Genomic DNA, 27,944 nt, shown 5'->3' on the forward strand with positions numbered 1-27,944 from the left:
ACCCCATTTGAGTGGCTGAGAGCAATTTTGGTCCCCTTATTGAAGGAAAGAAGTTCAGAGGAGATTCACTGGGATAATCTGTGGTTTGGAGGAATTGTTTTATGAACAAGGATTAAACAGTTTGGGATTCTATCACTGGAGTTTAGAAGAATGAGAGGTGATCTCATTGAAACATATAGGATTCTTAAGGGGCTTGACAGGGTAAATGCTGAGAGGATGACTCCCCCATGGGAGAGTCTAGGGCCAGAGGGCATAGTCTGTGAATAAAAGCGTGCCAATGCAAGACTGAGATGAGGAGGAATTTCTTCATTGAGGGTTGAGTGCCTTTGGAACTCTTTGCCACAGAGAGGCGTGGGGGCAGTGTCCTCGTACATATTTACAGCTAAGATAGATAGATTCTTAATCAGTGGAGGAATCAAGGGTTATGGGGAAAGGGCAGGAAAGTGGATGTGAGGAATTTCAGATCAGTCACAATGCTATTGAATGGTGGAGCAGATTCACAGGGCCGAATGGCCTGCTCCTGTTCACATTTCTTATAGTCTTAGGGTAATCAGAAGAGCTGCTTCACAATTTCCTTCCACTCTATATTCATGGGCGACTCTTCTCTGATCATTAGCCAATAATAAAATCACAGAGCATCCAAATTACTGAAATAGTCAAACTCCATTAGCTTTAATAGATCAGAACTTGTTAACCAGAAGGCAGGGGTCATTATTTCTTGGTTAACAATACAGAATACAGGAGTTCTTAAAAAAAACAAGTACTGTATTAAAGAGACATAAGAAATTTCATGCATCGCAACATTAACTATTTTACCCAACCATTTCTGCAAAGATTGAGTTTGGAGTTGATATCTTTTGCAGAACTTCAACAGTGTCAGACTGTAAGTGATTAAAATTCCATTTGTACTCATAACCCACCGACCAATCCCTACCATCCAATTTGGCAATGTGACAAATATTCCTCACGGTTGTCTAAAAGCAAGAACAGAAAGCTCGTCTTTCGACAGGCTGTAACAATATTTCTTTTCCTGAATTATTTTAAAATCAGAAGACAAATTTTGGATCTTTTTAAATTCAGGAAGGTGCCACAGGACAACTATCCATAAGTATATACTCATGAGGAAGCACGAGACTATTGAGAAGGTGAGGCAAAGATTCAACCTGTGCAATGTCCAAGGTTCCTCTACTATTGATGTGCCTACAGATAAGATGTTTACAAAGAATTCAGATGTGTGTCTGCATACAGTTGTGCTTTTGTCTCAAAGCCAACGTAAACTTTCTCTTACTATTATAAAAAGGATCAATAACTGAAGGTGAAGGGACTAGGAGGTCTGTTGATTTACTTCATATGGTAGTTAATTTCCTTAAGTGGTTAGAGACCTTTTCTCATTGAATTAATGCATAGTCTCTTCACAGGTAAGCTTGAAGCCTTGTGTTATACATAGGTATCACGAGGTGCCTTGAGTGCATCATAAGCACTAGGAAAGATATTAAATTTCCTTTAAAGTTTTTGTTACAATGAGGCGACAATGCCCCTTTCAAGGGAGACAAGTAGTTTGTTATGGGTACCTCAAAAGAGGAATACATTTACTTCAACTAACTGTCCTTCAGATAAAAGTTTTAAAGCGTCAAATAAATATTTGTTTTTTTGGAATTCCTCACACAGATCATTACGTAGAGTGGAACCTTCATTTTCTGCAATTCAAATTATCGACCATTGTTTTTGACCAAGCTTTGCCCAAGATCTTCTTTCACAATCTAACTAGCACCAATTTCCTTGAGAAGCAAATTATCATTACACCCTTCAAAAAAAACCCATGAATCTTCTGCCGTCTCCACAATTCTTCATTTTGATAACCACAAGTTTGGAGTCTCTCAATTATTCGAAAATTTTCAGGAGCCTCTCAGCTAAGAAAGATTTTAATCAATTCACAAATATGGTTTGTGCTAAGAGCCATGCCAAAAGTGCGTATGTGTAGCACGAACAGCAGTTCGTACGAATTTTGCACCTAGAGTCACCCAAATGGGGCAATGCACCATCCCTATTTTTTTTAATGTGGCTTAACAACTTCTCGCCGCAAAAATGTAAGAAAATCTAAGGCCCTCAACTTGATTAACTTTTCAATCAGCTGCTAACATAAGAAGTGACCCAAAATCATTTACTGATCAGCAGATGCAGGACTACTTTAATGCCCAAGAAAGGCAGCATATGTGGCACATTTAACAGTGGTTCCTAGACAAGGAGGCAACACATTGTAAACCATCTACACTACAATGAATTTGCTCAGGACCAACACAGCCTTGCACTTTTATCTGTTCTTGCAGATGACACTGGAGATGAATAACCTGTTTGTTTGACAAACTGATTTATATTTGATTAAATATAAATTGTATACATCATCCTGTGGTCATTATTATAAAGCACTCTGCAGACAGATAGCTATAAGAAAGACTCTATGGGGTTTGTGACGCTATTAAAATGATATCCACAATGTCCCTGAAACAGCAACTAGAAAATCTCATCCTCATTACGCAAGCTGGAATTTAATACCTACAGGAAACCTGAGAATGAAATAACTGTATCTTGTAATCAATTACTCGAACTAGCCCTTTGTCTGGATTCATACACCTGTTAACAACAAGCAATCAATGATATCAACCATCATTAGAGGATCAGGCCTACCTGGTCAAAAATAAATCTGGCCTGACAGAATTCAATAGACTGCCTGAAACCAAAGTTCTTTTCTTAGAAAGAACATTTAACAACTGAAACCTTCTGCTTTTCTAAAAAAAAGCTTTATAGCTGCAATTACGAGCACAGTTATGGTGTTGGTAAGTATCAATCCTGTGTAAACATAACATGTTATTCCCACCCTGCGCTGCTTCATTATAAGTTTCACAAATCCACAATTATCAAATGGAAGTGGTTTAATAAGCCCAGAACAACCCCTTTGTCAAAGAATGAAAAGGATAAATTTCCAGGTAAATTGCAGGCCAACAACTTTCAAGTCAATATATCAGACCATAGGATTAAAGTGATTCCCTAGAAATCAGAAAAATCCTGCTGCTTTCAATACTGCTTAGTACAGGTGCACTTTCATGAGTCAAGGGGCTCTTGATTTCAACATCTTGATTCCCTCATCTCGTTTGTGACATGTTAAAACATAGTAAAAATACATTCCTTTCAATGAATTGCAAAATCCACCACTCTGGATGTATACCCAATCCCAGAACAAGAGTTTAGTAACAGGGATCATATCATACTTGATTATTGTGTAAATTTTAGCAGCTACAAAACCCATGAATTCAACATGACTTTGCCTGTTCCTTGCGAAATAAGCTAATTATCTATTGGCAAACATTGCAGAAAAGAGCTTCCATTCGAACATAGAAAAGTCAAGCTACTGCTGGTGGTGTTAATACTGCACAATTTTTTTTATTCATTCATGGGATGCAGGTGCATTTATTGCCCATGCCTAATTGCCCAGAGGGCAGTTAGGAGTCATTGCTGTGGGCCTGGAATTGCACGTAGGCCAGACTAGGTAAGGATTGCAGATTCCTTCACTAAGAGGTCGTTAGTGAACCAGTTGGGTTTTCCTGCCACTGACAATGGTTTCAAGGTTATCAATCTTCACTCCGGATTTTTTTTGAATTCAAATTCCACCAAGTGCCATGGCGGGATATCAAACCTGGGTCCCCAGAACATTACCCGGGTCACTGGATTAATAGTCTAGCAATAGTACAATTAGGCCATCACCTCCCTATCTGCTGCTGCTTGTAACTACTCCTACCAGGGAATCTGCTGAAATCTGTATAGTGTGCCATACATTGTCTTGTGCCTTACTCACACATCTTCTGTAGCTCCTCTGCAGCCATTCTGAAATCTCTCAATCATGCTCTCTTTCTGCAGTATTCCACTTTGCCCTTCACAAGTGATTTCTAGTTTTTCAGCTTTGCTCAAAGGCTGAAATACTGACATTTTTTTCCTGGGTGAAAACTGATTTTAAAGAAAAGAAAGCTCCAATATAAAATCAGTGGCAAATAGAGCATTTCCTGAAAAATCCGGGTTTGAATCCAATCCAGCTAATGGGATGAAATGTCTCTCTCGCGATAAACGGCTTTGCAAAGGTTCTACATTCACTGCTAATTTTGGCAGATGAATATACAAAATAGAAGTAGGCCATTCAACCCCTCAAGCCTGCTCTGTCATTCATTAAGATCATAGTTGGTACGTTTGTGTTAAGTTCCATATTTCCATCTATTCTAGATAACCACTGATTCCTTTAAAAGAATCTACTCACCTTTGGCTTAAAAATATTCAATGCCACTGCTTCCACCACCTTTAGAGACAGAATTCCAAAGTCGTACAAGTCCCTGGGTGGAAAAGTTTCACCTTACCCGTGTCCTGAAAGGCAGACATCTAATTTTAAAAGTGACCCCTCCTAGACTAACCTACAAGAGAAAACTTCCTTTCCATGTTTACCTTGTCAAGGACATTCGGGATCAGACAAGAAATCAAAAATCACAAATTACAATTCTAGTCAGTGTAAGTGACATGTGGATCATCACAAAGCACGAACGGGCATCCTGCATGTACAGTTTCCATGTCCCTATCTAAATATCCAGTTAAACAAGAATATGGCAAAATACAGGAGTTTTAAAAAAGTTCAATCTTAGAACTCAGGAGTGAGGCTAGGTACTAAACAGCAACAGAAAAATAAGATGGCCACATCCTGACTGTGGAAACCAAAATTCTGAAATTAAGAGCTTGTCAACAGTGGCTCAGTGGTTAGCACTGCTGCCTCACAATGCCTGGAACCTGGGTTCGATTCCAGCCTCGAGCGACTGTCTGTGTGGAGTTTGCACGCTCTCCCCATGTCTGCGTGGGTTTCCTCTGGATGCTCCGTTTTCCTCCCACAGTCCAAAGACGAGCAGCTTAGGTGGATTGGCCATGCTAAATTGCCCACAGCGTTGAAGGATGTGTGGGTTAGCCACGGGAAATGGGGGGAATGAGTCTGGGGGTGTGAGTCTGGGGGTGGGATGTTCTTTGGTGAGTGGTTGTGGGCTTGTTGGGCCGAATGGCCTGTTTCCGCACTGTAGGGATTCTATGGATATGTACTGAAATCTATGAATTAGCATTCCATAAAGGTGTGCATATCAGCAGCCTGGTCAAACGGAAACTTAACACTGACTGCAATGATTTTGGATAAATGCATGGTGTCTTGCATCAGTCCAACATATGGGCTTCACTTATCACTACTGCTAATGGGGCAAGTGGCAAACTTAGCCAATGGAGGAGTTAAATATTTACTATGACTGTTCTCCCTTGGGCCATTTTTAGATCTATGAATTTTGAGCTTATCAAGATAAGAAATGTCAATAATTGGGAAGAGTACGTGCCAGGTTTTGGACACCAGCTGCCAATATCAAGGCCTCATAATGAATCCTTTTTATCATCTGTAACATCAGTCACTTGTGGCCTGAGTAATATTGCCAAGTTAGCACTAGGGAATCAGCTCCTAGTGGTAAGTGAATTTAGATTGCCATAAACTCAATTAACAAAGAATAGAAAATTAAAAGTGCCAGAAAGAGAGGAAAACAGAGTGAGAGCATGAGCAAGTGAGGGAAAATACTGATGTCAACCCATTTGTTTACATTAGTTTCATACCCAGACACCACAGTGAGCATCCACTGTTATACCCAAGTTCCCTCCCAACCTGCTGCATTTATTGCTCATGGCCATGAATTTCTTTAAGCCCTCAACAAGAATTTATCAGTAAAACTGATTCAGGCTAACATTCCAATCATTCGGAAACATGCAGAATTGAAAAGATACTGAAGAAGCTGTAAGTCAAGACCCTAAAGTTATTTAGTAAAATGTTTTTGTTCACAAATGTTTCTAACAAATCACAATCGGCAGAAGATTTAAATTGTTATTTAACAACAATCTTTTCTACTGCTTTGGTATCTGCAAGTTAATTATGTCACCAATTTGTATCTGAACCACTGTATTTTAATATGTTAAATAATTTAAGTAACAAGTTAAATTAATTCCAACGCTTATCTTTAGTTTTGTGTACCAGACATAACCAACTGAGAAAAGGGGTTTAAAAAATAAAATGCAATAGCTGGAAAGCAACCTCCATATTCCATGAATATGATCCAACAGTGCCACCTTATGTCAAGAACAGCACTACGCAATTAGTTACATATACAATCTGGAGAAGTACTAGATTCACACAAATGAAAAAGTTTCTAATCAAGCTCTTACAGAAGACTGAATGTGCAAAATAAAACACTAGATTCTTCTCATAACCTATTTCCTGTTTTTCTATGAATGTTTTCAAAGAGGAGTTAGATATGGTTCTTGCGGTTAAAGGGATCAAAGCATATTGTTAGAAAGCGAGAACGGAGATGTATGATAAACAATAATCATATTAAATGGTGGAACAGACTCAAAAGGGTCAACTGGCCTACTCCTCCTATTTATTATAGTAAACATCAACCTAAATTTAGTTACTGCCAGTGAATATTTAATATAGTCTATATTTCTCTACTAAATATTTAATAGCATCCATAGTTACAAGCAGAAGACACAACAAGTCCAATTACATCAGGATGATGATTTGCATTCTCATTTGAGATACCAAAGTTCAGTTTTTAAAACAACACAAAATTCAAGCATTTCTTTCCTCATTTTCAAAGCACAAGGCATTTTTGTTTTTCATGGCTTAATGTAAAAGAGTAGCTCAAATTAAAAAGAAATACACATTTTAAAACTTAATAACAGTTTATAAATTAATTCTTAAGAGTGAATTATCCATCAGTCAACAGGCTTCAATGTCATTTATGGTCAGCCAGATAACTGAAATAGATAAATCATTACACTTGCACAGCAGAAAGAAATAGCACAATTTGAAACCAATGTTATTGAGCACCAATTGATTACTAGACTCATCTTGTTCCATTCAATCAACTGAATAGTCTAGAAATACCATCACTGCTTGCATTTGTCTACATTCCACTCATCTCTTCTACATATTAGAGATTACACGTTCCAGAGATACTGTCAAAAATTATTGGCAAGTTGGTGCAGTCTACCTATAGATGATAAATACTGTTGCCACACAACGCCAGTGGTGAAGGAAATAAGTGGTGATTTAAATAGGCTGCTTAAATGTTGTTGAAGCTGCAATCATCCAGGCAAATGAAGAGTAGTCCTACTACATCCAGTCATGAATGCTGGTGGATAATTAAATGATTAACAGGAGGGCAAGTCTTCACAAGTATGCCCATACTCAATGGCCCACAATGCCCAGCACATCAATACTCAAGCATTTATTATCATCTTTAACTGTAAGTGACGAATGGATGCACAATCCTGACCTCTTCCTGAGGTCTCAGCATCACAGATGCTAGTCTTTATCCAATTCGATTCACTCTATGCGATGTCAAGAAACAGGTGAAGTCACTAGATATGCCCACCAGTCTACTCTCAATCATCAAACCGAATTGAAGGGGTCATTAACAGTGCTATGAAGCAGCACTTAGGCAAAATCACTGCTCACTGATGTTTAATTTGGGTTCCATCAGGACTACATAGCTTCTGATCTCATTACAGCCCTGGTCCAAACAGTGAGATCTGAGGTCCAGAGGTGGGATGAGAACAACTGCCCATAATAACCAGTATCCAGGTCATCAAGAAACCCGAGAAAAACTGAGTTTGATGTGAATCGGGGTAACATTCTCCACTGGTTGGAGTCACACCAAGCACTAATAAAGATGGTTGTGGTTGTTGGAGGACATTCATCTCAGTCTTAGAATATCATTGCAGAAGTTGCTCCATCACAAGGCCAAGAAGAAGAATATTCAATGACGAGTGTGCAATGTTCAGTATCATTTATGACTCCCCAGAAAGTGAAGCAATTCATTTCCAAAGACAGCAATATTTATTAGGCTCAAACTGATAAATGGCAAATACCGTTTGTATCACATACTGCCTAGCAATTGCCTACAAGAGAGAATCTCACTACCTTACAATTGAAGTGCAATGTCAATCTCACACTTACAGCATGTGACAGCAACCTTTGTGGAAAACACACTGTGTATGCTTCAACCAAACAGTTATGTGGCAAATTCTAAGGGGAGTAGTTCTCAGTCAAGTCAAAGGAGCTTCCAAACGTCAAGGCTTTCCGATACAATTAGTCAAGGGCATTGTCCCAGCTCAGTCCAAGGGCTCAGGCATGGGTCATTGCCCACTTGGGGTGCGCAGTCAGGAGCGGGCCACGGTCAGTTTAGCCGGTTCAGTGCAAACATTTAGGCATATCGTGGTACGTTTGTCAACAAGCAGCACACAGATCAGCCAGGGGGTTTGGTCAGTCATCACCTGGGGCTGTCTGTGTAAGTCAGTCATCGGAGTGGGCCATGATCAGTCCTGAGGTCAGCTGAAAGTTGGAAACTCGGTGCTGGGGACTGGAGGCAGTAATCTGCTGTAGTGATTATATTGAGGTCAGCTAGCTGGATCTCATTAGAATATGAGTACCCGATTGGACCAGATTAACAGCCCCATTTGGAGAGCCCTGGCTGATAAATATAAACAGGAGTGTCAGACATCCTGTTCACTGAGAGCTGGCTCAGTGTCAAGGACTCTCCATGTGTAAATAATGGGTAACTTGGAAACAGGATATTGGCTTCTGTTGAGTTATCTCACCTGTGAAGCAGAGGGGAAGAAAATCGCTGTGGGGAAATTTGACATTTGAGTGAGTAATATAGTACATGGCATGGCAGGATATGGAATGGCATGGGAGAGAGAGTCATTGTTGGCTACCACCAGTGGCCTCTACAGGGGAAATTGTGCAGCACAACAGTGGGCATGACCAAACTGCAGAGCTGGGCTCAGAAGGTAATGATGAGAATTGCAGCGGTAATGATGAGAATTGCAGCAGTAGTTCCAGGTGGCGTTGAGAAACATGTGAAGGATCCGTGCTGGTGAGCTGGCTAGGGAATGCCAAGAAGAAGGAGACATAGAAGTTGTGGGGAAGCTCTCAATTACCAGATTGCACCCAAGACTTAATGTGCTCAGCGTTACTTGCATTGCCTTGCACATTCAACTCCTAAATGCACGCTGTGAATGGTAAATGGCTGCAAAACACACCTGGGGTGAGTGCAGTGTTTTTATTTCTGTCTCAGCACACGGGCTACACTTGTGAGCATCATGAAGTCCTTCCTATATTAAAGTATGCCTTTCTTGGATGATGTAGGGCTGGGAAGACAAGGTCTCAGTACTCCTGCAGCACGTATAATCAAGGATCCCTCTAAACTTGCGAGGCTGCTGATTGGGTTTTGAAAGTTGCTGCCACGCATGGACCTTGAAACAGCTGGAAAATTTACAGGGAATCCAGTTTATAATCCGTTACTGTCTCTTTATGAGATAACTGGTGCTGCATTCATTGGAGTAAAGTCCTATGTCAAAGTTTCATGTAAAGACATTCTAAGGCACTCCCTGTCAGAGTGCTCCATGTCCTATCGTATTGAGGACGATGCTGAACACTGTCAATTATGAGTGATGAGAATGCTGACCGGTCACACTACTGAGGACTTGTTCTGCTATATTCCCCACACAGATTTGCTGCAGGCATGACTGACAGGTCATACCACAACAAGGGTTATCATCACTGTTGCTGCACAGCTTTAAAGGACAGAAATATAAAAGGAGAATCAGATGTCCCAGCAAGCCTAGGACCAGCACATGTCCCAGCAAGCCCAGGACCAGATGATATCGAACAGCTTCAACATAAAGAGGTCACTGTTAAAAGGTCCTTTCAGGACATGGAGGAGACACAGAAGGTCTGAAGTCTTCTGTCCTCTACGGCACCTGCTCCCGCTGAGTGAAGTGCAGTGTTGCCATCCTGGGACATTGTCATAGAACTATGCAAGCTGCTGGAGCAGCACCTACAACATGAAGGAGTGGGTGACCAATCATTCCAGTGGCTGTAAAGGGGACAACTGCACTAAATTTTTATGCAACTGGCTCCTTCCAAAGAGCCATTGGAGACTGGTTGGGATCTGTCAAGCTTTGAGCCAGAAATACACCAAGGCTGTAAGCAATGCAATTTGTGACAGATTACACCACTTCGTTGTATCTTGCCATGACTAGGTCACTGCTCAAGCCTTGGCAGCAGCTTTCGCCAGCTTAGTTGACTTCCCCTAGCTGTAGGGTGTGAAATATGTGTAAGAGTCAGGAAGGCCATATCATAATATAGCTGAATTCACCAATAAAAAGGTTTCATTCCATCAATATGCAAGACCATCAACACCACATCCTGGAAATCTGCATCAGGTCCCTGGAAGCTGCACTGATGCCTGTAGCCTTGAGAACTCTCGTATTTCTGTTGAATTTAAGGGTTGAATGCCTTATAAGGGTGGTTACAGGGGGAGACATTGACCTGGATTCTACACTCGATGCTAATGTGTAATACACTGGTACGAAACCGCTTTATCCAATTTTCTAGCAGAGCTTTTAACAAGTTCTTTTAAACATATTATGTGCCCAAACATCATTATACAGTGCATATTTTTGTTTTTAATACTAACTTTTAGTATAAATGACAACTTGATGAATGTTTGACATCGGTTGAAAAATTCACATGTCTGTTTGACAAAGGAAGAAGCTCAAGTAAAAAAGGTGACAGATCCATGTAAAGGGTGACAAAAGGTTGCACAGGATTGGAGGAAGTGAGAAAGTATTGAAGAAAAGATCTAGAAAGAAGAAAAGCATTAAATTATGCAAAATATGGACATTTCCAATCAAGCAACTTGGGAAAGTAGATGTTTTCCGGTAACATTACCTGAGGGTTCCACTCTGGGTCCAATTTATTTACAGCTGCAATATATTCTTGCATAGCCTGTTGTGCAGTCATATCACCCACCGCCTTCCATGCTTCCCTGTGAGTAAATAAGAAACTATTTAAGTTGAAGACATTTAAAGGAACATAAAACTGTTCAAATTTGGCTTGCTTCATCAAATGTACTACTTGGCATACTTCTGTTCCTCCTCTAAATTTTTTACCTCTCATCCCTTCCAAGGTGTGCAGTAGCTTAAGATAGGATGCAAATTTACAGGTGGCAACCCCCTACTCACTCCTTCAATGTATGAATAGTTACAAATCAGGTGAAGCCTCCAGCTGATGGTTCAGCAGTGGATAAGCACAATAACAAAGAACATACAAAGAACATAAAACATTTTCACACACAAAGACAAAAAGGTATCTTGAAACTCAAACTTAAATCAAGTTGGAAGGGAAGGCAGTTCCGAACCTTGAAGCATATCTTTCCACGAGAACCTTGCTTTTATGGTTTTATCTAAATCTCTGACTGGATTCCATCACACAATTTTGTATAAATAAAATAATAGCAAAATACTGTGGATTATGGAAATCAGAAATAAAACTAAATTGCTGGAAAAGCTCCACAATTCTTGCATCTACAATGAGGAAAACAAGTTAAGGATCCAAGTTGATGACGACTCTTTAGAACAGGAAGAAGAATAAAATGTATAATCGGAGATGTAGATTTTATCCCTCCAGTTGAATAATTGTAAGCTCCACATTGACAAAGGAATATTTTTGGTATATTGGATATATTTATTAAATACACAGACTACAGTGGTAAACCAAGGCTGAGAAAATGATCACACATCAGAACGAGTCATAATCAAGTCAAAACGTTAACTCTGTTTCTCTCTCCACAGGTCCTGCCAAACCTCCTAAATATTTGTCACTTCTGTTTTTATTTTAGCTCATCTATATTTCTTTCTCTATCAAAATATATAGTATGTACAAAATGTCATATTTCATACTTATTTAAAACATTATTCTTTTTAAGCCACTTACCATTTCTGTTTGCCTTCAAAGTCGAAGAATCCAGGCTTTGGAATGTTGCATTTCCCAAATTTGGCCTAAAAAGACAAAATATAGGTATAATAGCTGAAACAATCATTAAGTGTAACAAAACAGGTCAGTTACCAAAAACCTCACTCAGATTTTATTCTTTTGGATCATCCCCAGCAAGAGACAGAAGAGAATTGAATCCCATTTCAGCTGGTTGAATTCAAAGGTTAAAAGGGTGTGTTTCAGGCTTTGAAATCAATCGATGGTAGATGTCACAAACATGGAATCCAAGACTACGTGTGTGAACAAAGCATACTGATGGTTTGGAAGACACATCCTAAAATTCTTGCCTTTGAAGAGCTCTAGAGGCAACAGTCATGCCCTCATGACTGGTTCATCACTTTAGTCTTTCCTTGAATTTAATAAACGTACGCAATATACCACAAACATTGATCACTATGGAGCTTAAAATTATACAACTGCAAGGATTAGGACTACTCTTCCTACTTCACAATTTATACCATTCACAAGGGAGAAGTTTAAGTCTACAAGCTGCGCTTTGTACAAAACTACCCGGCAGTTCTCTAATTTCCTCACTGCATATTACTGTTCCTTCCTGTAGCTCCTTTGTCACATTCTTCTGAGTGACAGCATTCAATATCATACGATCATTTCGTAACCCAGGTTATCACCAATGTGGGGTGAACCAATAAAACAATAACATTGGTTAGAGACACAAAAAACTGCAGATGCTGGAATCCAAGATAGACAAACGGAAGGCTGGAAAAACTCAGCCAGCCAGGCAGCATTTGAAGGAGGAGAAGTCAATGTTTCAGGTATTACCCTTCTTCAGAACTCAACAATAACACTGCCTAATTAAAAGTCATGGCTTTACATGGGTTACATTCCTGAGCAAAACCATGCGTCCTTTTCTGACACAGCGACTGTCTCCTCACCTCCTGGCTCCTTACTTGGGCATAGTTCTTTTGGTGATGGGACAAGTACAAAGTTATTACTCAGGCTTGAACCACTGATAGTCTATCTGAGCAAAGAAGGTTTCGTAGCTGAGCCTGGACATGTATACTTCCTGCAAGAGTGACTGGACAACTCTCAGGTGAGGAAAGAACCAATTTTCCCTGCTTTAAGCCTAGAGAACCAAAAGGAATCACACAAATCAGCTAACTCGGGAGAGTCTGTATACCGCAGAGAGGTTACTTGAACAGCTCTTTCAAACAGCCAGCAAAAACACTAAAGACCAAATGGTTTCCTCTTGCCCTGCAAAGTTCACTGATTAGCTCCTGATCTGAGTGTGGTGCAACGTTTACACGTGGTCAACATTCCCTCTACGTTGTATGCAAGGTTCCATGCATAGGAATAGGCATCAGCAGGACGCATAGCACTGACTGCCAGTTTGGGAGGTCGCTGGTGCACACAGACCTCGGAGGCCTGGGTGTCAAAAGGAAAGTTAGAGGGAATGCTGGGCGTGAGGTTTTCAATGATGTTAGTTAGCTAATGCAGAAAGTATCTTTTCTGCTGTTTTATATTGGGCAACTACTAAGTAACATTTAGTTGTTACAGATCTTAATATGTACTTTTTTACAATAGAAGGCCAAAGACTTTAAATATTGGAGATTCTTTCCATCTCATGTTAGAAAATTGATATCTAAAAGGTAATCTGTCTCTATGGAGATTATAACTTCAGCCCTAACTTTCACACCATAAATTATTATAATCACGCTTATATTTGTTATTTCACCTGCAGTACTACGCTCCATCTGGTCACAGATTTATTTCTCCCACTTTGATCCTCCGCACTGGGTGTTCTATTATACAGAGAGAATCAAATTGGTTAATACCCAGCACTGCTTACAATTCTCAAGAAAGGACGGTGACACCTACGGTTTAAGCCAGATACAGATTTACAGCCACGTAGGAAATAGCTCTCTTAAGATCTGAAGAAGTTGATGATTCTGAAAATAACACACTCTCTCATTCTCCCTTAATAAGAAAGACTCTAAAGTTGATACAGAGAAAGGACAGCATAGATTTTATTTCTACCAAGGACCAAATTATCAATAAAGGCTTTGTACAAGACGTTTAGGAGCTGGTAAAACAGTAACAAGTTGCCTCGTAAAAAAAGATAAGCAAAAGGATTAAAGAGTTCAGACACTTATTCTTATTTGTTTGTAGGATATGAGCATCAATGGCAAAACCAACATGTTGACCATCCTTCATAAAACTGAGTGGTTTGCCAGGTCATTTCAGAAGATAGTCAAGAGTCAACTGATTGTTGTACGTCAGGAATCAGATGCAGGCAGAACAGGGTAAGAATTAGATTTTCTTCCCTGAAGAACACTAGTGAAACAGATAGGTTGTTACAGCAATCTGGTAGGTTTGTGGTCATTAATTCAGATTTATTGATTTATTGAATTTAAATTCCATCAGTGGTAGTGGAGGAATTGCATTTCCAAACTTTGTCCAGGTCTCTGGATTATCAGCTTAGTAACATTACCAGTACGCCACCATTCCTTACCTTTGATACTTGCCCTTTGGAAATTGGACAATCAAGTGGGAAGATGAAATTGACTGACTGATTGATATGAGATGGCCACACATCCATAAAAATTAAAGTGCGCAAACAAGCACTCAGTAAGGAAAAAGCATAAAAGAAAAAAATGGAAGCATTTGTTGCCGCACACAACAGAAACCAGGCCACCATCAAATTCTGAACTAATAAACCTTCTCATCTATCACTAGTTATATATCTACACTTTCAACTCCAATTATGCACTGTATTTAAACTGTCACTTCTCAGTAAACCACTTTAAAGGAACTACTTATGAGCCACAAACTATTTGAGCAGTGCTATCCTTGGCCAAATCTTTTATCAGGTATCAGGATATTACAGAAGGGTTTCTATTTATTTTCATTAACAAATATAGGGAATCAATGTTTATATTCATTCCTGTAGTTTACATTTAGATTGGAACTTAAATTCTTGTATTGATTTCTCAGTGGCTTGTTTATGATCCTTCCAGCATTTACCCGTTATGGATTTGCCCTTTTGTTCATATTGCTGGGGTTTACTTAATTTTACCTGTCCCTTGCGTCGTTACCACTATCGTAAAAGTTTAGCTATTCATACTTGTTGCCCAACTGACATCTATCCCTCACCTTTTCACAATCCTTGGTGAGGGCCATGCCTATTTGTACTTGTACCTTAGGGTTTACCTATATTGGAGAGTTCACCTGTTTGTGGTAAGCATTATAGCTGCTTGCACATGTCTCTTGGGCTCACCTGTTTTAGTGGGTTTTAGGCACTTTGTACCTGTTCAGGGATGCCTGTTTTACATGTTTATGGAGGCTTTTATTTACCTACTATCAAGGTACGTTTTACCTGTTACAAGTGAATACCATCTTTCAAGCTGCTCCAGGGGCACATTTTATCTTTTGACCTTTTCCAGGAAGACACACAAATTAAAGCAAAGGAGGGCGACACAGTGGCTCAGTAGTTAGCAATGCTATCTCACAGCACCAGAGACCTTGGTTCGATTCCTCTTTTGGACTGTGTGGAGTTTGCATTCTCTCCCTATGTTTGCATGGGTTTCCACTTGGTGCTCCGATTTCCTCCCACAATCAAAACAAGCATGGAATTGTTACAGTGTGGAAGCAGGCCATTTGGCCCATCGGGTCCGCACTAACATCCATGTACCCTCATGGACTGTGGGTATACAAAGATGTGCAGATTAGGTGTATTGGCCATGTTATATTGTCCTGTAATGTTCAGGGACGTGTAGGCTAGGTGGATTAGCCATGGGAAATGCAGCCTTACAGGGATTAGGTTAGGAGGTGTGTCTGGGTGTGTCATCAGAGGGTCACTGTTGACTCGATGGGCCGAATGGCTGTATAGATTCTTAGATTTCTATGAAAATAATATGGACACTGGAAATCAGAAACATAAACAGTGCTGGAGAAACTCAGCTGGTCTGGCAGCTGAGAGAGAGAAACAAAGTTAACGTTTTAAGTCTGAAATTACAAGAGTCTTTGAAATGACTGTGATGCTTGCCATATCAGGCTCGAAAGGATAATTCCTGCTTCTTCTCTTCCTACAGATCTGAGGAAGGGTCACTTGACCCGAAACGTCAATTCTGATTTCTCTCCACAGATGCTACCAGACCTACTGAGCTTTTCCAGCAACTTTTTTTTTGTTTTTCTCTCCTCCTACAGATGCCGCCAGACTTTGAGTTTCCCCAACACCTTGTGCTTTACACAGGTCTGTTTCCGTGCTGTAGAGGGACACGTTTTGCAAATAAAAGCAAAACACTGTGAACGCTGGAAATATGAAAATATGAACAGAAAGTGCTGGGTAAACTCAGTAAATTGTTCAGAGATAGCAGGAACTGCAGATGCTAGAGTCAGAGACAACAGTGTGGAGCTGGAGGAACACAGCAGGCCAGGCAGCATCAGAGGAGCAGGAAAGTTGACATTTTGGATCAGGACCCTTCTTGAGCAATAGGGAGGGCAAAGGGAACTGGGAAATAAATAGAGAGGGGAGGGGTGGGGCTGGGGAAGGCGATAGGTGAGTGGTGGAGAGGTGGGAGAGAAGATGGACAGGTTGTGTCAAGTCAAGGAGATTTTAAAACTGGTGAATTCCACGTTTAGGCCATTGGGCTGTAGGCTCCTCAAGCAGGATATGAGTTGTTGCTCCTCCAATTTGCGGGTGGTGTCATTGTGAGGCAGCCCAGGATGGACATGTCACCCAGGGAGTGGGAAGAGAGTTAAAATGCTTGGCAACTGGAAAGTGTTGTCGTTTGCCACGTACAGAGTGCAGATGCTCTACGAAATGGTCTCTGAGCGTACGCTTGGTCTCAATGATGTAGAGGAGGCCACATCGGGAGCAGCGGATACGGTAGACCAAGTTGACAGATGTACAGATGAACCCCTGTCTGATATGAAAGGTTGACGTTTCAGGCCTAAACCCTTCTTCTAGGCCCGAAACGTCAGCCTTCCTGTTCCTCGGATGCTACTTGGCCTGCTGTGTTCATCCAGCTCTACACCTTGTTATCTCAGATTCTCCAACATCTGCAGTTCCTACTATCTCTGATATGAAAGGTTTGTTTTGGGTCTTGAATGGAGGTGAGGTGGTATAGCACTTCCTGCAGTTGCTGGAAAAGATGTCTAGTGTGGTGGGGTTGGTGGGGTGTGTGCAGCAGATGAGGGAGTTGCGGAGTGAGCAGTTCCTACGAAAGGCAGTTAGGGGTGGGGAGGGAAATATCTCTTTGGTTGTGGGGTCAGAATATAGGTGGCGGAGAATGATACATTGGATGCAGAGGTTAGTGGGGTGGTACGTGAGGACCAGGGGGATTCTGTCTTTATTTTAGTTAGGGGAGGAGGGGGTTTGAGGGCAAGAGTGCGGGAAATGCAATGTATTTTCGATCACCGGAGAGGGAAAGTTACAGTCCTTGAAGTAGGAGGACATCTGGGATGTCCGGGAGTGGAACACCCCACCTTGGGAGCAGACGTGGCGGAGGAATTGGGAGTAGGGGATTGCATTCTTGCGGGAAGGTGGGTGAAAGGAGGTGTAGTCCAGGTAGCTGCGGCAGTCGGTGGGTTTGAAACAGATGTCAGTTTCAAGGCGGGCACCAGATATACATACCTGCATTCACCTACCGACACCCCACCCCTCCCCTCTCTATTCATTTCCCAGCTCCCTCTCCACTCCCCCATTTCTGAAGAGGGGTCCCGACCCAAAACGTCAACTTTCCTGCTCCCCTGACGCTGCCTGGCCCGCTGTGTTGCTCCAGCATCCACACTGGTGTTATCTCAGTACAGTAGTGTTGTTGTTGTTGTAACGTCTACGTGTTCCCAACCCCGCTCTCACCTGTTTGAAGCGGCTGTACAGGTAGAGCAGGGTCTCGCGGCCCGCCGCATGCGCGAGCGTCTGCACGTGCGCGGCCGCGCGCTCGAACTCAGCCTCCAGCGCGCGCCCTCCTCCTCCGCCCTCAGCCTCCGGAACAGGGTCCTCGCTATCGCTCGCCTGGTCTGACACCGCCGCCATCTCGGGGAGGGAAGGAGGGCGCCCGTGCCCCAGGCTCTGGGAGGTGGGGTGGGGTGGGGTGGGGGGTGGAAGTTCCCGCTGGCGTATTAATTATTCGTTGCAGAGGAAACGAGGGAGGGGGGGGGGGGGGGGTGGTGGTGGTGGTTCGGGGAGGGTCCAGCTCCGACCGTTTAACCGCTGGTTCTTTTCCACCCCCCCCCCCCCCCCCGACTTCTCACGCCGCTGCCGGTCCCGGAGCCGTCAACACTCCGGGTGGAACGCACCGGCCGCCGTGCGAAGGTTCCGCAGCGAAAATGCACCTTATTCTTTTCAACGCGCATTGACACTCATTTAACAAAAGAAAAAGACGCGCCGCTTTCTGCTTGTATTTACGTTTGTTTTCGAGCCACGTCTCCCACACTGATTTAAGTGTTCGCGTGATGTTGGCAACAGCATTGCACGTAATCTTGGTGACCGATAATACAATATAGCAGCTTGACAAACCGGAGCACTGCATGGTGTTATGTAGAACTGCCTTTAGAATTAGGGGGATATGCCAGCACACTACCCTGTATGGGTTACAGCTCGTAATGAAGGTTTGCTATTTGAAACTACATGGCCTCTTTGGTCTAGGTAGGTGAAAAAAAACACTTTCTTGTTTTAACCAGAGAGTCTTCTGTGGCTCACAAAGCACATTGGATCAGATTTTCCGTGGATTCGCAATTTCTCACAGATTTGCCACTTTTCCTTCTACTGAGATTCCTATCAGGGCTCCTTCAGAAACGTGGAGCTGTACTTCATTATGACCAGTACCCTTCTAGTGCAGAATTCTGGGCCACAACCTTTTTTTTCCGAAGCGGTGAGCTACAGTGTTCTGAAATTTAAAGGTCTGGAATCAGACAGCCTCGTTGACTGCTATGTTAAGATAAATGTTAGGTTAGAATGGTGGGAGGATGAAGTGCCATGTGGGTAGGGTGACAGAGTAGCATGCTCAGAGGATGAGAGGGAGTGGGTCAATAGCTTCATAAAATGAGAGGACCTGTTTGATAAGGACAGTAATAGCAGGAGATAGAACAGCAAAGAGTCCCTTCACTTTGTTTCTTCCTGGAAGAGCAAAGGTGTGACAGCACAGGAAGATATGTAGATAATTGTTCACCACTGATGGTGCCCATAAGCAGCTATTCATCCTCCCAGACTGACCTTTACCCATTCCTTTTGCTACTCAACTGTTTTTCTGTCTCTCTTGGCTCCATCTCCATCTATCATTTACTTCTGCCCCTAATGGTAAAGGTAATGGAAATGGATTGGTCAGTGGATGAGCCGTGGCAGACATTTAAGCAGATATTTCATAATGCTCAGCAAAAATATAACCAGGTCAAACCGGACTCAATGAGATGACCCACACATGATTGACAAAGGCACTCAAGGACAGTACTTGATCAAAAATTAAGGCATGTAAAATGGCAAAAACTAGTGGTAGGCCAGAGGATTTTAGGAGCCATTATTGGACAACTGAAGCGCGAATAAACGGAGAAAATTTGAGTTTTGATAGTAAATTAGCAACATCTATGAAAGCAAAGGACTTTGTATAGGACTTTGGTTCGACCACATTTGGAATACTGCGTACAGTTCTGGTCGCCACATTACCAAAAGGATGTGGATGCTTTGAAGGGGGTGCAGAGGAGATGCACCAGGATGTTGCCTGGTATGGAGGGCGCTAGCTATCAAGAGAGGTTGAGTAGATTAGGATTATTTACATTAGAAAGACGGAGGTTGAGGGGGGACCTGATTGAGGTCTACAAAATCATGAGAGGTATAGACAGGGTGGATAACAAGAAGCTTTTTCCCAGAGTGGGGTACTTCATTACTAGGGGTCACGATTTCAAGGTGAGAGGGGAAAAGTTTAAGGGAGATATGCTTGGAAAGTTCTTTACACAGAGGGTGGTGGGTGCCTGGAATGCGTTGCCAGCGGAGGTGGTAGAGGCAGGCAAGATAGCGTCATTTAAGATGTATCTAGACAGGTACATGAATGGGCAGGGAGCAGAGGGATACAGATCCTTGGAAAATAGGTGACAGGTTTAGATAGAAGATCTGGATTGGCGCAGGCTTGGAGGGCCAAAGGGCCTGTTCTTGTGCTGTAATTTTCTTTGTTCTTTGTTCAAATAGTGAGACCTCCAATGGGTATGTTAAAAGAGAGTAGTTAAAGTAAGCATGGGAACTTGGAGGATATGACTATAGAATTGGTAATGGGAAACAGGAAAGCAGATAATTTAAATCAATATTTTTACAATGGTCTTCATAGTAGGGGATACTATAAATACCCCAAAGAATACAAATAAGCAAGGTGCTATTAGGAGGAAAGGTCTTGTTGTAGGCTTTGTAATGAGGGACAAAGTATTTCACAAACTAATGGGGCTAAAGGTAGACTAGGACCTGATAGCCTGCATCCAAAAATTTTAAAGAAGGTGGCTGCAGAGATAGTGATTGGTCTAAAAACTTGAGAATTCACTGGATTTGAGGAGGGTTCCTGTGGATTGGAAAACTGCTGATGTGACATCCCTGTTCAGGAAGGGATGGAAACAGAAAGCAGCAAACTGTAGGCCGGCTGGCCTAACATCTGTCATTAGGAAAATTATTAAGGAAGAGATAGTGGGGCATTTAGAAAGGTTGAATGCAATCAAATAGTATCAACATGGTTTTGTGAAAGGGAAATGGAATTTTGGCTTTTGTTGCTGGAGAGTTGTAGTTTAAAAACAGTAAAAACCTTGTTACAACTGTACAGGGTTTTAGTGAGGCCGCACCTGGAGTATGGTGTACGGTTTAATCCCTGTATTTTAAAAATATGTATACTGGCATTGGGGACTGTTCAAAAGTGCTTCACTAGGCTACTTCTTGTGATGAAGTGTTTGACACATCAGGAATGACTAAACAGTTTACACCTTTATTCATGTGAGTTTAGAAGCATTACGGAGGGGGAATAGTCGAACCCTTCTGATAATTAAAATCAAACATAAGCCCCAATCTGTTATGATGGGAGTAGAGGCTCCCTATAATTACCCCCGAAATACCAGAGAAGCTCACCTTTCCCCTTGTAATCTGTTAAAAGAGGGGTTAAATGAAAGAAAATCCCTGATTCAGTTTATAAATAACAAGAAACAATTCATTTATTTAACCCTAACAATGAACAAAATAACAGAATTACTAACAAAGCGAACAATACCCCTATAGACTACAAACTACTCCCTAACTGGCCTAAATTCTACTGGAATGCTGTTCAAATAAACACAAGTCCCACTTACATAAACCCAATTAATAACTTAACAATAAATTAAAATTTAATCTCTCCAAGTTCGCACAGACTGTCTTCTGCAACACTGTGCCTTCTCCAGTCTTTTTCCTGTCGATCTCACATACCAAATGTCTTTCTTCCGCTGATTCTGCCGTCAGGGATGTTTTTCTCTGCATTCGTTTCTGTGAGGACTTTTAGCAAGAAATGCCATGGTGCCTTTTTATTAATTATATAGTGCTTTCTCTGAGAAAGGTGTTGTCTCTTGGCAGTTGGCTTTCCCTGATTTTCCAAATACTCTCATCTTTATACTCATGATGACATAACAATATTTCTTATGTAGGATTGATGTTCCCATCAGATTTAAATTTAATAGGTTTTTAGTATCTAAGGGCTTGGTTTAAATTGATTGGTTTAAATTTGAAAAGACCTGTTGCCTTGGTAAAAATGCTGCTTGGCTGTTTGCTACAAAATGTTTCCATTCGGGCGCTGTCTCTGTGCACCTGCGCTTCAAGTTGCTGGTCAGATATCCATTTTAACACCGAGCACTGAAAAAACACCATTTTTCAAAGGGACGATGCACTGCTTTTCCCCACTATCATTTTTTACCAATATATTCTAACTTCCTGCCTTCCAATTCATGAATACTCTACACAACTTCGTAACAGAAGAATGAGGGTGATCTTATTGAAACATACAAGATTCTGAGGGGCCTTGACAGGGTAGATGTTAAGATGTTCCCACTTGTGGGGGAATCTCAACTCGGGGACATAATTGCAGAATAAGTGCACACTTGCTTAAAAATGAGAAGCAAAAGAATTTCTTCTGTCAGAGCATAGTGAATGTCTGGAATTCTCTGCCCTGGAGGGAGTTATGGAGGCTAGATCACATAAAGTATTTAAAGAGGAGGTCAGCGGTAGTAAGAACTGCAGATGCTGGAGTCAGAGATAACACAATGTGGAGACCGCTCTTCTGTCTATTTATTTCTGAGCTCCCTTCCCACCCCCCATATCTGAAGAAGGGTCCCGACCCGAAACATCAACTTTCCTGCTCCTTTGGTGCTGCCTGGCCTACTGTTTTCCTCCAGCTCCACACTGTGTCATCTTTAAAGAGGAGATACAGAGTTTTGAAATATCAGAGATTTGACACTTAGGCTGAGCTAGCCTGAAGGAGGTGTTGAAACCTGGGGCAGATCAGCTGTGATCTTCTTGCACAGTGAGGCAGGCTTCAGGGTCCGAATGGCCAACTCCTGTGCCAGTTTCTTATGTTCTTATGTCTTGGTCTTTCTGTGTGTTGAGTAATCTGGTCAATGTAATCATCCTGGTACCTAGCTTGCATTTCTCTTCAAAGTAATATCCTTGGAGATTATTTACTGATTCGATTGTATTGTGTGGTTCATTCTACCAGAGCAGGTATGGTTTGAGTCTCCTGAATTGTGACTATACAAAGATGTATGCATACTGGTAGTCCTGCCACTGCTGGTCCGTTGATAACTATCAGATGGAAGATTCAGGAATCCAAGCTGAACTTGAGTATTGGCACACAATGTGATTCTGCCAAAGTGGAAAATTGGTGATCTGTTATTCAATGAGAAATGATCTCTCATGAGTTGTACCATCAAGTACCACTTCCTGAGTTATGTCTTTCAGGATGTGTTGTGGTGATATGTTCACATTAGCTGTCATTGTCAGTTTTAGCTGTTAATATGTGTTGTACTGCCTTCTCAGGACAAATGATCATTAATAGCTGTAAAAGCTTCTGGTTATCTTAACATTGAAATGCTGTGTGACAGTAACGATATGGAAAGTTGGTCATGTTCAGCAGTTTGCCTTTCACTCATATGAATCTCACTAACGTGTTTGTACTTGTGCGTTTTCTAAACATTTTCCTTGCTGCTAGTGTTGTGGTTCTGTACTGTCTTGATGATCACTTGTGTTTTGCTCTGGGGTTTGGGTCAGCCTTTGGAACCACGTTTCTTGCACATGAGTGCCCAAGTGCTCTGCAGATGTCAACAAAGGCTAGAACAGCTTTTGAGCAGGTGTGACAAACTGTATGTTTTTTTTTGCAATTTGTTAGTTTTATGTGCTTTGCTGACCCCAACAATAAAATTGGCTGTACCTGAAGCATGTAATTGTTGTGGTTGGTTGGCTCGCCGAGCTGGTTCATTGTTGTTCTGCAGACGTTTCGTTACCAAGCTGGGTAACATCATCAGTGCAGCCTCTGATGAAACGCTATTGTGTTTTCCCACCTGTTATTTGAACTCTGGAGTCTGATGAGCTGAATTACCTCACTTCCGGCTTTCCTTCGCAGTGGAGTGTATATGGGGTCGAGCTCTGTGTTTGTTGATGGCTTTCTTTGTGGAGTACCAGGCTTCTAGGAATTCTCTTGCTTGTCTCTGCTTTGCTTGTCCCAGGATCTTAGTGTCATCCCAGTCGAATTGGTGGTTCTCCTTATCCATGTGGATAGAGATGAGTGAGTATTGGTTGTGTCTTTTTGCAGCCAATTGATGTTCATGTACCCTTGTTGTTAATTTCCTTCCTGTTTGTCCGATGTAGTGTTTGTCAGAAAAACTAGGTCAGAAGATGCCTATTACACGAACGACACCAGGAAGATACTACACGCCCCGACACACTCATCACGCCACCTTACATCAGAAACATATCTGAACTGACCACAAGACTCCAACGACCACTGGGCATCAGAGTAGCACACAAACCCACATCAACCCTACGACAACTGCTCACCCGAACCAAAGACCCACTACCCACTATTGACAGGATCAGTGTCATATACAAGATTCCGACTGTGATAAACACTACATCGGGCAAACAGGAAGGAAATTAACAACAAGGGTACATGAAAATGGTGTTGTCGTACAGTGAAAATATGTGTAGAGACTACAAATACGAAAAGAAAGATCACTTTGATGGGATTGTACTATAGGCCTCCCCAATAGTAAGAAGGAAATTGAGAAGCAAATATGTAGGGAGATCTCAGATATGTATAAGCATAGTAAGGTTATAATGTAATGCTACCATAGTGTTAAAGGTTTGGATGGTGAAGAATTTGTCAAATGCGTTCAATAAAATTTTCTTTTTCAATATACGGTGCTCCTACTAGAGAAGGAGCAAAACTAGACCCTCTTTTGGGCAATAAGGTAGGGCAGGTGACTGAAGTAAAAGTGGGGGAACACTTTGCGTCTAGCTATCATAATTCTATAGTTTCAAAATGGCTATGAAAAAGGATAAGACTTCCATAAAAGTTTTTAATTGGAGTAAGGCAAATTTTAATGGTATGAGACAAAAACTTTCAAAAGTTGATTGGAGTAGACTGTTCGCAGGTAAAAGGATGTCTAACAAATGGGAGGCGTTCAAGAGTGCGATGACCAGAGTTTGGAGGCATTTTGTTCCTGTTAGAGTGAAGGGTAAGGCTGGTAAAATTAAGGAACAGTGGATGAATAAAGATATTGAGGCTCTAATCAAGAATAAAAGAGAATCTTCTTTTAGATATAAACAACTTGGTTCAATTGAATCTCTTAAGAATGTCCCTATAGTCTTTATTTTGATTAAGAGAGAAACCAGAAATGCAAAGGAAGAATATGAGATAGCATTGGCAGATAAGGTATAGGATAATCGAAAGGGATTCTACAAATACATTAAGAGCAAGAGGGTAATTAGAGAGAGGGTTCAGCCTCTTAAAGATCAAGGAGGTCATCTTTGTGTTGAACCCCAGGAGATGGGAGACTGCTCTTAATGTATTTGTAGAATTTAGAGAGGCAAAAATTGATGAGTGATAGTCAGTGTAATTTTGTGTGAGGAAATTTGTGTCTCACAAACTTGATTGAGTTTTTTCAGGAAGTTACCAAAAAGATTGATGGCAGAGCAGTAGATTTTAGTGAAGCCTTTAACAAGGTTCTGCATGGTAGACTAATTAATAAAATTAGGTCACATGGGATTCAGGGGTGAGCTTGTCAATTGGATACATAATTGACTTAATGGCAGGAGACAGAGAGTAATGGTAGAGGGCTGCTTTTTGGACTGGATAGCCTGCGACCAGTGGTGTTCCACAGGAATCAGTTCCGGATCCTCTTTGTTTGTCATTTACATAAATGATTTCGAGGAATATAGAAGGCATGGTTAGTAAGTTTGTGGATGACACCAAAATTGATGGCATAGTAGACAGTGAAGAAGGTTTTCTAACATTACAGAGGAATCTTGATCAAATGGATCAATCAACTGAAAAATAGCAGATGGAGTTCAATCTGGATAAAGGTGAGGTATTGCATTTTGGTACAACAAACAAGGGTAGGGCTTATACAATTAGTGGTAGGGCCTATGTTGTAGAACAGAGGGACCTCGGGGTGCAGGTATATAATTCTTTGAAGTTTGCGTCACATATAGACAGGGTGGTTTAAAAGGCATTTGCCTTCATTGCTCAGTCGTTTGAGTATAGGAGTTGGGAAGTCATTGTTGAGGTTATACAGGACATTGAGGCTTCTTCTGGAATACTGTGTCCAGTTCCGGTCACCCAATTATAGAAAAGGTATTATCAAGCTGGAGAAGGTTCAGAAGAGATTTACCAGTATGTTGCCATGTATGGAAAGTTTGAGTTATAAAGAAAGGCTGAATAGATTGGGACTTATCTCACTGGAGCATAGGAGGTTGAGAGGTGACCTGATCGAAGTTTATAAAATAATGAGGTATAGATAGAGTTAATGGTAGTTATCTTATGGTGGGGGATTTCAAGACTAAGGGACACATTTTTAAGGTGAGAGGAGAGAGATTTTAAAAAAGACATGAGGCAAATTTTTTTTACACAGATGGTGGTTCGCGTGTGGAATGAACTTCCTGAGGAAGTGGTGGATGTGGATACAGTTACAACGTTTAAAAGACATTTGGATAAGTACATGAACAGGAAAGGTTTGGAGGGATATGGGCCAGGAGCAGGCAGGTGGGACTAGTTTAGTTTGGGATTATGTTCGGCATGGACTGGTTGAACCGAAGGGTCTGTTTCCGTGCTGTATGACTCTATGACTCGAAGTGTTTGCCTTCAAATTGTCTTTGCAAGCCGATGCACTACACTCTGCTTCTAAAAAAAATAAACTTTTGTTTGTTTACACAACTCGCCCACCGCCGACGCAACTCTGCCCACCGTCGACGTCGCTCCACCCACAGCCTCCACAGCCAACAGCTCCAGAGGAGACAATAGCACCCAGCCCTGCCGAGTCTTCACCATCCCCCCCAGACCTCCCCGTTACTGAGGACGAACGGTCAGTCCTTAGTAAACGGCTCACCTTTGTCCCCCTCCACCCACAGATCAACGAATACCACTCACGCTTGGACATAGAGCAGTTTTTCCGCCGCCTCCGCCTCCACGCTTACTTCTTCAACCGTGAACCTAACCCTCCCTCTACTGACCCCTTCTCCCGCTTCCAACACACCCCGTCCTCCTGGACACCACCCCAAGGCCTCCTACCCTCCCTCGACCTCTTCATCTCCAACTGCCGTCGAGACATCAGTCGCCTCAATCTCTCGACCCCTCTCACCCACTCCAACCTCTCCCCCGCAGAACGTGCAGCCCTCCGCTCCCTCCGCTCCAGTCCCAACCTCACCATAAAACCCACGGACAAGGGAGGCGCAGTTGTAGTATGGCACACTGACCTCTACATCGCCAAGGCCAGACGCCAACTCTCCGACACCTCCTCCTACCGCCCCCTTGATCACGACCCCATCCCTGAGCACCAAACCATCATCTCCCAAACCATCTACAACCTCATCACCTCAGGTGACCTCCCACCCACGGCCTCTAACCTCATTGTTCCCCAACCTCGCACTGCCCGCTTTTATCTCCTTCCCAAAATCCACAAACCTGACTGCCCTGGTCGACCCATTGTCTCCGCCTGCTCCTGCCCCACCGAACTGATCTCCAACTATCTGGACTGGTCCAGGAACTCCCTACCTATGTCTGTGACACCACCCACGCCCTCCACCTCCTCCAGAACTTCCAATTCCCCGGTCCCCAGCACCTCATCTTTACCATGGACGTCCAGTCCCTCTACACCTGCATTCCCCATGCAGATGGCCCAAAGGCCCTCCGCTTCTTCCTGTCCCGCAGGCCCGACCAGTCCCCCTCCACTGACACCCTCTTCCGCTTAGCCGAACTCGTCCTCGCCCTCAACAACTTCTCTTTCAATTCCTCCCACTTCCTACAGACAAAGGGGGTGGCCATGGATACCCGCATGGGCCCAAGCTACGCCGGCCTCTTTGTAGGTTACGTGGAACAATCCCTGTTCTGTACCTACACCGGCCCTAAACCCCACCTCTTCCTCAGTTACATTGATGACTGTATCAGCGCCGCCTCGTGCTCTCACGAGGAGCTCGAACAGTTCATCCACTTCACCAACACCTTCCACCCCAAACTTAAGTTCACCTGGACCATCTCTAATACCTCTCTCCCCTTCCTGGACCTCTCTGTCTCCATATCGGGCAATCACCTAGAAACCGATATTCATTTCAAGCCCACCGACTCCCACAGCTACCTAGAATGCTCCTCCTCCCACCCACCTTCCTGCAAAAATGCTATCCCCTATTCCCAATTCCTTCGCCTCCGCCGCATCTGCTCCCAGGATGAGGCATTCCACTCCCGTACATCTCAGTTGTCCTCGTTTTTCAAGGACCGTAACTTCCCCCCCTCAGTGGTCGAGAACGCCCTCAACCGTGTCTCCCACATCT

General features: G+C 42.4%; 1 protein-coding gene across 8 annotated transcripts in view; it reads right to left on the reverse strand.

Annotated features, from left to right (window-relative positions):
- acbd6 (acyl-CoA binding domain containing 6) overlaps positions 1-18,185 on the reverse strand; it is a 162,814-nt gene extending 144,629 nt beyond the window's left edge. For 3 of the 8 annotated variants that reach the window (XR_007263069.1, XR_007263068.1, XM_048602141.1), the window contains exons 1-3: positions 17,772-18,179; positions 11,894-11,958; positions 10,850-10,946 (exon numbers count right to left, since the gene is read on the reverse strand). Coding sequence is in view for 6 of the 8 variants with exons in the window: in XM_048602141.1 (XP_048458098.1) it covers positions 10,850-10,946; positions 11,894-11,958; positions 17,772-17,948 (339 nt within the window). In the remaining 2 variants the exon portion in view is untranslated. Of the gene's footprint in view, positions 1-10,849; positions 10,947-11,893; positions 11,959-13,646; positions 13,714-17,771 lie in introns of all 8 variants that reach the window. The other 5 variants (XM_048602139.1, XM_048602140.1, XM_020512278.2 and 2 more) reach the window with 5 other exon arrangements.
- Between the last annotated feature and the right edge of the window lie 9,759 nt (positions 18,186-27,944).

This window comes from Rhincodon typus, chromosome 10 (assembly GCF_021869965.1).
Source record: "Rhincodon typus isolate 14 chromosome 10, sRhiTyp1.1, whole genome shotgun sequence".
In the NCBI taxonomy this organism is placed as follows: domain Eukaryota; kingdom Metazoa; phylum Chordata; class Chondrichthyes; order Orectolobiformes; family Rhincodontidae; genus Rhincodon; species Rhincodon typus.